The sequence below is a fragment of the Sturnira hondurensis genome, unplaced genomic scaffold, assembly GCF_014824575.4.
Source record: "Sturnira hondurensis isolate 20B ecotype Veracruz unplaced genomic scaffold, ASM1482457v3 Scaffold0020884, whole genome shotgun sequence".
NCBI lineage: Eukaryota > Metazoa > Chordata > Mammalia > Chiroptera > Phyllostomidae > Sturnira > Sturnira hondurensis.
Genome location: NW_028093515.1, coordinates 720,139 through 733,367, shown reverse-complemented (window position 1 = coordinate 733,367; position 13,229 = coordinate 720,139). Strand labels below are relative to the sequence as shown.

Sequence of the window (13,229 nt, the reverse complement as noted above, 5' to 3'; positions counted from 1 at the left end):
CGGGCCTGGCCTCGGGAAGCCCTGAGATTGTGAGAAAGGGCTTCAGGAATGTTGTTTTCCCCACTGCCTGTGGTTTTTTCAGTCCAAGGGGTCGCTACATTAGGTCATTCCTCCCTAATCAGACTGTTGTGGATTGAATGCACACCCACGACTGCTGTTCTCTTAGCTTAACCGCCCTGCCAGGCCTGTGTCCTTGTCTGTAATGTGGGGATGTCACTGCATGATTCACCATTGCATCGTGACCATCAGAAGCAGCGCGTAATGTGCCTGGCGTGATGTGTGGTGAGGGCAGTGCACAGGGTGTCAGGAAATAAGTAATGCTCTGCATTTTTATTTTGGTCTACCAAAGCATAGTACGCTGACTTTCTTAAAGTTCTTTCAAGGAAGGTAAGTCATGGAAGCCCTCTTACGTACTAAAAGTATTTCTGACTTTTTGTACAAGCTTTTTGGAGAACAGTGAAAGAGAAAATGTGTTGATGTTGTTTGGGGTGAAAGTCAAGAATGCACAGCCTGTGTTTACCAAAGGAACACTATCTCCTTGGAAACAAACGGAGCAAATAAAAACAAACTTACTCTTCGTGAGTTTATGTCTCTCAGACCTTGACTAAAAAGATTACCTTTTCTCTTTTTTTATTATAGGAATTTTCAAATGTATACACCAAAGTAGTGAAAACAATTTTATGGGCCCCTGTAGACCATCATTCAGCTTCAACAATTATCAATATTCTGTCTTTCCAGACAGACTGTATTTTTTCTCTTAAGTTTTCTCTTATAATAGAGACATTTCTGTGTTTCCCTGGGACAAAAGTGAAGTCTCTCCATCTCCTACTCAACCCAAGGAACCTGAAAATAGGCTGGTTTTGAACATAGACTATGAAAAGAGTGTGTGACAATTGAAAGCAGCTGTGAGCAGCTGTCTGCGACAGAATGGCCTCCCAGGCCCCAAAGATTTGTAAGGAAGGATTGGCACATCTGTCAAAAGAACATTCCAGGCTGGAGAGATGCATCCCAGAGGCAGACCCAAGAGAGAGGATGTGCAGAGAACCCTACAGTAAATTTCTCGTACTTGAATCCGAGTGAGATGCTGCGTTTCAGCTTGCTCTCAGGGGTGGTGGGCTGGTGAATGGAGACATTCAGCTAATTCCCCTGACAGCTGTTTTCTTAGTATCCTCTCGTGTGCCTTCCTTGGTCGCAGGGATCAGCACCCCTGTGTCTCATCAGCACCAGTGCTAAGCGTGTGTGTCTGTGCCTGTGAGGGCCACATTCTGGGCAGTGTTGACTGACCTCCCCAAGGAAACGGCCACCCGCTCCTGGATAGGCCTTGTTTCCCTTCTCTTCACAAACCCTCAGGCTCCCATACCTGCACAAAGTGTGTATCTGGTACCTTATGGAAAGCCACCAAATTTCCACCCTCTCTACTGTGGTCACCCTGTTGGTGTCTGCCTGGTTGTTCTTGCCTTCAGCTTTGTTTAGCCCTCTTTCGGGTTTTGTTTTGTCTTTTTTACTTTTTAAAAAAATTTTATTTATTGATTGATTTTAGGAAGAGGGAGAGAGAGGAACATCGATTTTGTTGTTCCGCTTACTTATGCATTCATTGGTTGATTCTTGTATGTGCCCTGACAAGGTATGAACCGGCAACCTTGGTGTGTCAGGACAGTGCTCGATGGTCTAACCAACTGAGCTGGCCAGGGCTTGGGTTTTGTTTCAAGGCGCAGTTCACAAACCATATGGTTCACCCGTTTAAAGAGTACAGTTCCGCCCTTGGGTCTTTGTCCGAAAGTTTATACCTGCAACTACTCGGAAAACAAGCACACACGGCAGTCGGGGTGCTTTCCGGGGCTCGGCTCGGCGGGGCGTCGGGCTGTTGGTGCCTCTGGCAGTTGGGTGCTCCCTGCCGTGGAGTGGATTTCAGTTTGAGGTTGCAAGTGAGTGGGTCTGGTGTGAGTCCTCACCGTTTTGTCTTGGTAGCAGCAGCGTTGCCACTGCCATTTGACCAGCCGTGAATCGTATACCAGAGAGTTCTCCTGCTTTGTTTTCCCCAGGCTGTGTTAATGGGGTATTTTTTAACCTTTGGCACACTGTTGAAAGAACCTGCTCCAAATGCATACCCAGCTAGTTCTGGCTGATGTGTTCTAGACAAAAGGTGTCCCTGTTTGTTATTTTTAAAAGGTTTCATTTATTTTTTTTCTCTATTTACTGATTTTTAGGGGGAGGGTGAGAGAGGGAGAGAAACATCGATGTAAGAGTTGTATCTTGCATGTGCCCGACCCGGGTATGAACCTGCAACCCAGGCATGTGCCCTGCCAGGAATGGAACCAGCAAGCGACCTTTCACTTTGTGGGATGATATGCAACCAACTGAGCCTCACCAGTCAGGGACATCCCTATTTTCTTTAAAAGCTGCTTTGTTAGCCCTGGCCTGTGTGGTTCAGTGGATTGAGTACCATTCTGCAAACCAAAGGGTCGTCAGTTCGATTCACAGTCTGGGCACATGCCTGGGTCATGGGCCAGGTCCCTGGTTGGAGCTGTGTAGGAGGCAGAACACTAATCAGTTTTTGTCTCCCACACGCCACTGTTTCTCTCCCTGTCTTCCTTTCTTCTCCTCTCTCTAAAAATAAGTAAAAATCTTTTTAAAAACTGTTTTATCAAACTATTATTTACATACCAAAGATCACTTGTTTTAAGCATGGAGTCGGTCCAGCCCTGGCCAGGTGGCTCAGTTGGTGGGAACATCACCCCGTGCACCAGAATGTTTCGGGTTGATCCCAGGTCAGGGCACATACAGGAGGCAACTGGTCGATGTTTTCTCTCACATCTGTGTTTCTCTTTCTCTGTCCCTCTCTCTTCTCTCTAAAATCAATAAACATATTCTTAGGTGAGGATCAAAAATAAATAAATTATGAATGTAGGTGATTTATGTGGACTTTAAAAAACATTAAGCATACAACCCAGTGATTTTTGTACATTTACAAAGTGTACAACCATCCCCACATCCAGTTTTGGAACATTTCCATCATCTCAGAGATCCTTGGGCCCATTTGCAGTGACTCCCCGCCACACTCCCTCCTCGCACAGGAACCATTAATCCGTACCCTGTCCTGCTGATTTGCCTTTTCTGCATGTGCTGTATGATGCTTTTCATATCGCAGGTCCAGATAAGGTGCTTTTTTAAAGAACATTTTACTGATTACACTATTACAGTTGTCCCATATTTTTCTTCTATTCCCCTGCACCCCCTCCCACCTGCATTCCCCCCTTAGTTCGTGTCCATGGGTCATACATGTAAGTTCTTTCGGCTTCTCCATTTCCTGTACTAGTCCTAACCTCCCCTCATCTTATTTTGTACCTGCCATTTATGCTTCTTATTCCCTGTACCTTTTTCCCCATCCTCCACCCTCGCCCTTATAGTAGGTAGTGAATTCTTTCCAAGGCTTTTAAAAATATATAGTAAGTTCTCAATCTTATTTTTAAGATTTTATTTATTTTTAGGGTGGGGGAAGGAAGGAGAGACAGGGAGAGAAACATCAATGTGTGGTTGCCTTTTGTGCACCCCTAACTAGGGACTCAGCCCGCAACCCAGGCATGTGCCCAACACTGGGAATCGAACTGGGGGCCTTTTGGTTTGCAGGATGGCACTCAATCCACTGAGCCTCACCAGCCAGGGCAGCTTATTTATTTTTTAATTTAGTTATTGATTTTAGAGAGAGGAAGGGAGAGGAGAAAGCAAAACATCAAGTTGTTATGCCACTTAATTTGTGCATTCATTGGTTGGTTCTTGTGTGTGCCCTGAGCAGAGATTGAACCCTCAGCCTTGGTGTATTGAGATACCATTCTAACCAACCAAGCTACCTGGCCAGGGCCTTTCTTAGGTTTTTGTGGAAACTTAAGTATGAAATTGTCAGCTGGGACAGAGAATGGATGGGGAAGTTTAAGAAAGTCTCACCCTGGCTGGGAGGCTCAAATGATTGGAGCGTCACCCCATACACCAGAAAGTTAGGGGTTTGATCCCCAGTTGGGGTGCATGTGGGAAGCCACCAATGGATGTCTCTCTCTCACATTGATATTTCTCTCTCTCTCTCTCACCCCCTCCCCCTCTCTCTAAAATTAATAAACATTTTTAATTTATATATTTAAAGATTTTATGTATTTATTTTTAGTGAGGAGGAAGGGAAGGAGAGAAACATCAGTTGGTGGCTTCTCACTCTCCCCCAACCAGGGAACTGGCCTGCAACCCAGGCATGTGGCCTGACTGGGAATCAAACCGGAGACCTTTCGGCTCTCCAGCCAGTGTTCAGTCCACTGAGCCACACCAGCCAGGGCTAAACATACATATTTTTTCTTTAAGGGAAATGAAGGGAGGGGAAGGGGAAGGGGGTGGGGAGGTTAGGTTTTTCGTGAGGGGTGCTAAGGATGCCAGTGTGCTTCCTTCCCAGCCTCCCATCACCTGCCCTGGTCTTTCAGTGCCTGGCTCCCCTTGCTGTGTGAGGGGACATACATTCAGAAGGACCTTGAAGTCTGTTTTTCACCTTTGAATGTCTTAATTCTGTGCTGGATGTGTATGTCTTTGATAATGGGGCAGGGACAAAATCCACATGCCACTAAAATACAGTTCCGTTGGGGGAGTTGGTAGCTTTGTTGTTAGGTGATGTGCTTTTTTCTTGTACAAGGAGGGGATTACAACATTGTAGCAACAGCTCACGGGGCACTTCTGGAGCTGAGGCTCTGGCCCTCCTCGTGGGGCTCTGGGAAACTGTGGGCCTTCCCCTGTGCGTTTGGGCATGTTCTCTGCTGCCGGGGTTGCCCTGCTCAGCTAACTGGTCTCTGTTTTGTGTTTTAGACTTTTGCGGAGTTCCAAAGGTAGTGGGAAGATGCCGGGCCTCCTTCCCCAGATGGTGGTACAATGCCACGGATGGGTCCTGTCAGCAGTTCGTGTATGGAGGCTGTGGCGGGAATGACAATAATTACCTGACCAAGGAGAAGTGTCTTGGGAAGTGTGCTGGTTTCACAGGTTAGACAACGGTAGTTGAGGAAATACTATTAAGGTCAGTTTAGTCACTGGGGTGTGGGTGCCTTTTGCTCCTCACTAGTTCTTCTCAGCTGAACCCGGGGGTTTAAAAAGCAGAAGAGACAGGCACAATGCGAAGGTCACCCACACAGTGGTCTCGCAGCTAGAGCGGGAGGCAGGGGGCGTGACTGCATCATCCCACAACTTCCTGTCTCCCACTACTGAGTGCAAGTCCGGTACCAGACTCAGTGTAGGAGGAGGTGGCTTCCCCTTGAGCAGAATCCCCCACGTCCACTCAGACAGGCTGCCCTACTTGCTCTCTGGGCCTTTGGGTTATTCTTACCTCTGGGACAAATGACTTGAGGAGCTCACCCAGCCAGCCAAGTTCTGAGTCAAGTTAAAACTAGAATATAACTTTCTGGAGTCCATCCTTCTCCCAGGCCTCACTGGCAAGGAAATCAAGATGACATTCACCCTAACAGTCTCACTGTTTAAATAAAAATGGAAAGCCCCACACTGAGCCACACGGGACCTCCTGATGGCAATGAAACATCGGCCCCTGGGGCCTGCTCCTTCCCAAGTGTTCCAGAAACTCGAGGATTTGGCCAGCCAAACCATCAAACATTTTCATTGGCAGTCTCCCTGACATCGTTACATCGACTTCGCACATTCTTTCTTGATGGCTTGGCACTGACATTAGGGCTCTGGATTCTGATTCTGTGTCAGGATGTGCTGGTGCCTTTACTGCTCCTTGCACACCACCAGCCTGTGAGTCCATGTCCTGCATCTTTATGGGGTATCCGTGTCTCCTCAGTCGCTGGCTGTAATCTCAGTGGGCTTTGTGCTCTGCATTCAAAAGTCAGATAAACATGTAAAGTGGGGAGCGGGAACAGTGGTCTTAGTCGTGACTGGAGGTTTGAAACATAGTGCGGAGCACACAAGCCTGCCAGTGACTGAGTGCCTTGAGGAATGTTCTACTGGTCTTTGTGTGCCTGGTGCCCAGCAGGTGCTCAGCAAGTGTTTGGGAAGCTGGGGTGGCAGGATATTGTTTTTGGATCATGCAGGTGAGCTCCTCCCCTTTCAGGGAGCAACTGGCAACTGTACCAGATGGTGACTGAGGAAAATGGCATTTATTGTAATTTTCCATCATCACCTAGTATCTGGTGTGGGGGGAGGAATTAAGAGGAATATTTTTGCTACTTTTTCTATTCTTCCTTAATCAAGAGTTGACTGTAGGTCCCTGACCACGGTGGTTCAGTTGGTTGGGCATCGGCCTGCAAAGTGAGAGGTAGACAGTTTGGTTCCCAGTCAAGGCACATGCCTGGGCTGTGAATTCCTTTGGTCGGGGAATGTTCGAGGCAACCAACTGATGTTTCTCTCTGACATCAATATTTCTCTCCTTTTCTTTCTCCCTCCCTATCCCTTTCTCTAAAAGTAAAAAAATAAAATCTTTTAAAAAAGAAGAGTTGACTGTGGGAAGTGTACCTCCCTGTTCTGGTTACTCCTTGTTTTCTCAGGAAGATAGTTGTTTCAGAGTGCAAGCGGCAGGCGGTAAGGCATTGAAACGAGGTCACTACCGGGGGCAAGGGGCGGTTGTGTTTTGCTGGTAGAAGACAGCTGTTTTGGGTTCAGAGTCTGGCTCCAGGCCTGAGGGCCCAGAAAGCTCTTTCCGGGCACTGAAGCGTCTTCCAGGCACCTGTACGAGAGCTCGGACTGCCGGGGCAGCTCGGTGCTAGAGCGTTCAGCTAGCATATTGTCTCCAGGCAGGCAGGCTCTGAGAAGCCACATGGTAGTGAGAATGCCAGTTTATTAATTTATAATGAGAACCAGAACCACCCAGGGGAACGGACACTCAGCAACCCTTGCCGGCACCTGTAGTCCACGTAGGCAGTTCTCTCGGCCAAATTCCAGGAAGATTGCTTGATGAGAGAGGCCGGACAAGCAGAGCTGGTTTGTGATGTGGATGTTCAGTGGCATTTGGCCAGGCCAGCCCTGTGACTCTCCAAAAGGTCTGTGTCTGTTGGGACCAGTAAGGAGATGGGGAGGCAAGGTCCCTCCCTCCTGGCCCCTGCCAGCTGTCCCTTTTTTGTGCTTCCTGAAGCGGCTAGCCTTTCCGCCTCGCCCAGTTGCGGATGTGAGAGAGAGAGAAAATATACGTAACATGAAATTTACCATGTTAGCCATTTATAACTTTACAGTTCAGTGGCCTTAAGTAATTTACATTGTTGTGCACCCCCTTAACTTTTTAATTCAGTAGATGGGATAATACAGTTAACAGGTTATTTGACCTTGGAAATCACATTGTCTTTGTACATTCATTTCACACATCTTAGTCCCAATTCCCAGTGAGTCAGTCTTCAAGTTTAACTAACCCACAAGGGAAATCTTGGTTCCTTATTTCCAAGTTCTGTCAGGCTTGTGGTCCAGCGTGTGCGTCGAAAGGCCCACATAATGTAGAAATGGGAGTAGCCGTGAGAGGCCCACGGGGCACAACCGCTCAGGGACACAGCTTGTTTAGTTTCACTGGCCACCTTGGAGGAAGGTGCACTTTCTCACTGTGCCATTTGTTTGTGCCTTTGCAGAGAACACCATTGATGGTCTGGCCAGCAGCAGAAATGGAACAGATTCCTCTATCCCAAGTGGTACGTTCTTAAAGGACCCAGGTTGAATGAGGCCGTCCAGATGGGTAACTGAAAGGATGTTTGTAATCTGGGACTTGTACAAGGGCTTCCACCTTTGGGCTCCTTGCCAGCATCTTTAACAAAGGAGGGCTGAGGGATTCTGCAGTGCCTCTGAGCGGGCCTCAGCTTCCTCCTGCGGGTCAGGGGAGTGTGGTTGCCTCCCATGTGGCTCAGGCCTCCTCTCTGGGCTGGCCTCTGTTGTCATACCGCCCCCACCACCCCTCTCCTGGCCTGTTCTGCTTCCTCTGCTCCCGGTGATCCTTCCACCCCTGTGCTGAGGCCTGTCCTCTGCCACCCTGCCTCCACTCCACAGCAGTCCTTGATCTGGAGCTTTGTGCCAGCTTGCTTTGTAGTGCTGACAGCAGCCACCCTATTCCCCCTTTATGATTAAGGATTCAGCTGCAGGAGCCTGGGGTGAGTGGTGCAGATGCACTAGCAAGTGCAGCCCAGCTTCCCGAAGGCCAGTTCCCAGGGGGTGGGCCCTGCTGGGCAAGACCTGCTGTGGAGGGAGGGACTCTGCCCCCACCCCATTGGAGGACGGTCCCCGGTAGGCTAGTGGTCACACACCAGTTGCTACTTGGCTCTGACTGTGACACCAGTGCTCGTGTGAGAGAAACTGTTTGTTCTGTGACTTGCAGAATGCTGGAAGTTAGGCGAGAGTCACCGTAGGGTTGCTAGGCCAGGAATCCTGTGGCCATCCTGGCCATTGCTTTGCCTGTGCTCACTGGTGATTCCTACACCGGCCTCTCCAAAGTCACCCAGCACCCTGGGGCACTGGCATAATAGCTCTGATTTCAGTCCTGTTTCAGAAGAAGATTTCCCCAGAAGAGTAAGGGAGGGGACTCCTCGCCGTGGAGAGAGTGAACAGGACTGGTTTCCTCATCACCCCAGAAATTGTTGTGGCTGGGATTAGTTTCCGTATCAACCCCTGGAGTGGAGGTGAGCCTCTCCACCCAGCGTTCATTCAGTGTGTGCTGTAGAGCCCGTTAGAACCAGAGTGAAGGAGCAAAGCTGCCTGTGAACAGGAGATCCACACCCTGCCTTCTAGGTGCCAGTGTCCGCCGTCCCTCAGGGGGCCCTTTAGACCCAGCCCCCGCCAGTCCACGTGTCCTGTGACTGCCTCCGCCTCCCTGACATGGATATTTGTGTTTCAGTTCCCAGAAGGCAGGATTTTGATGACCCTTCCAGCGATATTTTTTACTATGAAGGTATGACTTTTTTAAATTTTATTTTTCATTTTAGATAGTAGAAAGTATAACTTTTAAAAAACATATGTGGGCAAAACATATTTTCTTTACTTAGTTGGAATTGTGACACACTTCAGGATTTCCACTAAGGAAATTGTAGCTTGGGGCTTCCCGACCTTTCCAAGGTGGTGGGAGGAACGCATGGGAAGCCCCAGGGCAGCAGGCCCTGCTCACCAGCTGTGTGGCTGTGGGCAGGTGACTGTAGCTGTGCCTCTGAGTCCCTGAGTACAAAAACTGAGGGACCCCAGACAGATCTCCTAGAGACCGAGGAATGCATAGAAAGTGCCTACAACAGTGCCTGGTAGGGGAGCCTCCGTAAGGACATAGTCTGGCTGCACAGAGGAGGGGACTACAAACGTGGAGGAGGGCGTTGTGGGTCAGGCTGAGCGCGCCTGTAGCTGACCTGTCTCTGCGGCAGAGAGACGGTTGTCCCTTGGCTGGCGGCTGTGTGGCCGCCCCGGGGCGTTCCGGCTCCACTTCCCTCTGCACCCTGCTCACTCGTGCTTCTCGGGCCCTCTGCTCCCAGAACACTGCACTGCCAAGGCTGTCACGGGGCCTTGCCGCGCATCCTTCCTGCGTTGGTACTTTGATGCCGAGAAGAACTCCTGTAATGACTTCATCTTTGGAGGGTGCCAGGGCAATAAAAACAACTACCTCTCCAAGGAGGCGTGCATGAGCCGCTGCTTTGGTGAGTCTGCCTGGCCCCTGGGTCCAAGAAGCAGTGGTGGGTGGGTGGCCCTCCCCGAGCCCATCCCCCGTCCCTAAAAAAGGCTGTGGGAAGGCTCTCATTCGGCCTCCATCCTTCTCCGGCTCCCTAGTGGGGAACAGGTAGGCTTTGGCCCCTAGACATGTCCCAGGTCCCCACCAAGGTGACATGGCCTTGAAGAACCAGGAGTAGTACCTCAGAAAGAGCCCACTGCGAAGGCCGGGGCCTGAGGGGGATCTTCAGGGTGCAGCAGTTTTCGGGGGAATGGGACTGTGAGCTGACCTTGGGGTTATGTCTTCTCTTCCAGGCAAGCAGTTGTATCCTGCCCTGCCCCGAAGCACCAAAGGTAAGTGGCCTTTAGCCGCCACTCCCCCCACCCCCCCACCCCCGCCCCTGGCCTGCCTGACTAAACGCAGCTGTGTTTCTGCAGGCTCATGTTGTCTTGGACACATCATCCTTCACCGTAAACATCTTTTGGTAGAAAGTTGTGTTTCTGCACGAGAATGGCCAGGCAGCTTGGGACATGTGGTAGATGTTTGTCCCACCATTGAGTATATGGCAGGGACTGGAGGGCGCGAGTCCTGCAGTTGGGCACACGGAATCTGCTGCACGCAGGCCTGACTCTGACTCTAGGTTTAGAGGGAACTAAACCTGGTTAGTGGGGCGGACAGAGCTGGTTGTGGGTACAAGAAGGAAGTTGGGGATCTTGCTGTGTGCGAGGCACAGCCACTGTTGTCCCCAGGCAGTGTGGTCTGACAAGGAGGCTGGGCCACCGGCTTTTGTTTCTGATTCTGAGCCTGAGTCAGGGAGGACACTGTTTCCAAAAGGACCTGCCACACTGGTTTGGTCTCTTTCCACCTGTTTTCCCTAGTAAGGAGCCCTGACCTGGCCTGCTGCCTGCTCTATTGCAGAGGAGGGGTGAGGCTGGAACTGGTTTGCCAGGCCTGGGCAGAAAGCAGGCCATCAGGAGTGTTGTGGGGTAGGGTAGAGGTGGAGAAGGACTCGCCCCTATCTGACTCTGCAGCCAGGCAGGGAGAGGCAACTGGGTAGCTGCCATGGGAGCCACATTCCTTAGGAGTCCCACTGAAAAGAAAGCATCTTCACTGACCAGTGGGGTGACTGCTGTTGAATTTACCAAGGCCATTAGGAACACGAGGGTCCCCTCACAGCACTGCCCCAGGCAGACCCTTGCCTCTGCCCCTGCCTCATCCCACAGTCAGCCAACCAGCCACCTGCAGGCCCACCTTTGTCTGGGGGCTGATGGTGGGGGTGGAGTGGACACAATACCTGGGATTTTAAATTCCACACATGCCAGGGATGTGTTTTTTACTTGGGCTTGGGACTCCTGTACAGCTTGCCCCTAAGAGGTGGAGCGAAGTAGTGTACGTGGGGCTCTTTGTTCAAAAAGAAGGAGCCCAGTCGCTTTTGTGTGCACAGAGCACGGCACCTCGGGTTTTTTTTGTTTTGTGTTTTCCCAGGAACCAGCGTGTTAGGCCTGTTCTTCCTGGATGGGTGGGTGGTGTCAGGTCTCCAGACATTCCAGGTTGTGGGGGGTGGGGCATGTGGGGCACAAAGGGCTGCTGGGTCCAAGCCCCGAGCTGCCCCACTCTGGCCGTGGCTGACCTCATCCCGCCAGTTCTGAGGCCTCTCTCCCACCCGCAGTGGTGGTCCTGACTGGGCTGTTCGTGGTGGTCCTGATCGTGCTGCTGGGAGCCTCTATAGTCTGCCTGGTCAGGGCGGCGCGGAGGGACCAGGAGCGCGCCCTCCACGCTCTCTGGAGTTCCGAGGACGATAAGGAGCATCTGGTGAAGAGCACAGTTGTTCTGTGAACACCCAGTCCCCAGGAGGCCACCCTTCTTCCGGATTCAGGAGCCACTGTCCATGAAGAGAACCTGGGGAGGGAGAGGGGAGAGGACTGTAGGATGTGTGTGTGCTTTTTAAAATAGAGTGATTGACTTGTATTTTTGTGATTATTAGGGCTTTTTGTCTGTTTGGTACTTCAGAAGCTAAGAGGGCTGCTTCCTGGTCCCTCCGGGGCAGGTTCACTTTGGAAACCGTCTAGTGGTTCACATTCGGACCAGCCCAGCCCCGGCCCAGAAGTCAGTTCCTCTTTGATTCTTTACTCCAGGGATAGTTTTTGGTTCATGTTGAAGCCTTTTTGCCTCCTTTCCCATCACAAAAGTAATGTTTTAATAGTTTCCTTGGTTTGATTTGTGGGTTTTTTCATTTTTAAATAAGCAGAAACAATTTTTTTAAATTAGGAGTCTGAAGAGAGTAAAATGTACATGTTTAATAAAAAGGGTCTTCCCTTTTAAAATATATTTCATCATGTGCTTTCTTTATATGACTACTTGCTTGCTTATTAATTTTAAAGATTCTGTTTATTTCTAGAGAGAGGGGAGAGGAGGGTGAGAAACACTGATGTATGAAGGAAACATCCATCGGTTGCATCCTTGCATGTGACCAACAGTGAGACCGGGCACCTGGCCTGCAGCCCAGCCACGCGCCTGACCGGGAATCCAGCTGGTGACCCTTTGGGTTCGCAGGGTGATTCCCAGCCACAGAGCCGCACTGGTCAGGGTGGGACTGCTGATTTAACTTCTACCAGAATTATCACAGGATGCTACATGAAATGTCCCATTCTAGAAACAAACGCCTTAAAAAACAAAACAGAATGCCCTGGCTGGTGTGGTTCAGTGGATTGAGTGCGGGCTGGTGAATCAAAGGGTTGCTGGTTCGATTCTCAGTCAGGGCACATGCCTGGGTTGCCAGACAGGCCAGGTCCCCAGAGGGGGGAGTGCAAGAGGCAACCACATATTGATGTTTCTCTCTCTCCCTTCCCCTCTGTCTAAAAATAAATAAAATTTTTTTAAAAATCCAACAACATATTCCAGATCTTTCGGTGGGGTGAGGGCAGCTGTTAATTTCTTTTAAAGATTATATATATTTTTAGACAGGGGAAGGGAGGGTGAGAAACATCCATGTGTGGTTCCCTCTCACGCGCCTCCCACTCAGGACCTGGCCTGCAACCCAGGCATGTGCCCTGACTGGGAAGTGAACTGGTGACCCTTTGGTTCACAAGCTGGCGCTCAGTCCACTGAGCCACACCAGCCGGGGTGAGATCTTACATTACAAACTGAGTGTCCATAAAGCTTTCCCAAACCACACTTAGCCTTACCACTTGTGGTGAATTCTGGTATTTTCTATTCCAGTTCCCTTTTTAAAAATGCTGGTCATACCCCACTGATTTGATTTTTAAAAATTTTCAAATGACTCACTATGGACTGTAACCCACACCTTAGAGACTTCTGTGGGGGCGCAGGAGAGTCTGAGTAAGGGATACATCCTGTTCAGGGAAAGACCGAGACCTTCCTAATGTTGGAGTGGTTCTGACTGAAATCACCTGGGCCCCGTGGTTTTCACCTTTTCCTGCAGTTCTGCCGTCTTCTCAGGGAGAACTCCTCCCGCCCACGTGTGCCCCGCATCGACACGGGGAATTGCAGTGGGTGCTGCATTCGGCCCCCAGGGCTAGCCCCAGCTCTCCTGCCTCCCTGTGGGGGTTCCTTCCTGTCCACCCTGGAAGCTCCTCTC

At 50.2% G+C, this 13,229-nt stretch overlaps 1 protein-coding gene across 2 annotated transcripts in view; it reads left to right on the top strand.

The window, feature by feature from the left end:
• The window catches only part of SPINT2 (serine peptidase inhibitor, Kunitz type 2), a 28,485-nt gene extending 16,500 nt beyond the window's left edge, over positions 1-11,985 (top strand). Inside the window, exons 2-7 of one of the 2 annotated variants that reach the window (XM_037030742.1) lie at positions 4,837-5,007; positions 7,587-7,646; positions 8,840-8,893; positions 9,459-9,620; positions 9,946-9,984; positions 11,301-11,985. In XM_037030742.1, the coding sequence (XP_036886637.1) occupies positions 4,837-5,007; positions 7,587-7,646; positions 8,840-8,893; positions 9,459-9,620; positions 9,946-9,984; positions 11,301-11,467 (653 nt within the window). In that variant the 3' untranslated portion in view covers positions 11,468-11,985. The remainder of the gene's footprint in view (positions 1-4,836; positions 5,008-7,586; positions 7,647-8,839; positions 8,894-9,458; positions 9,621-9,945; positions 9,985-11,300) is intronic. The other variant, XM_037030743.1, reaches the window with a different exon arrangement.
• Positions 11,986-13,229: the final 1,244 nt, after the last annotated feature.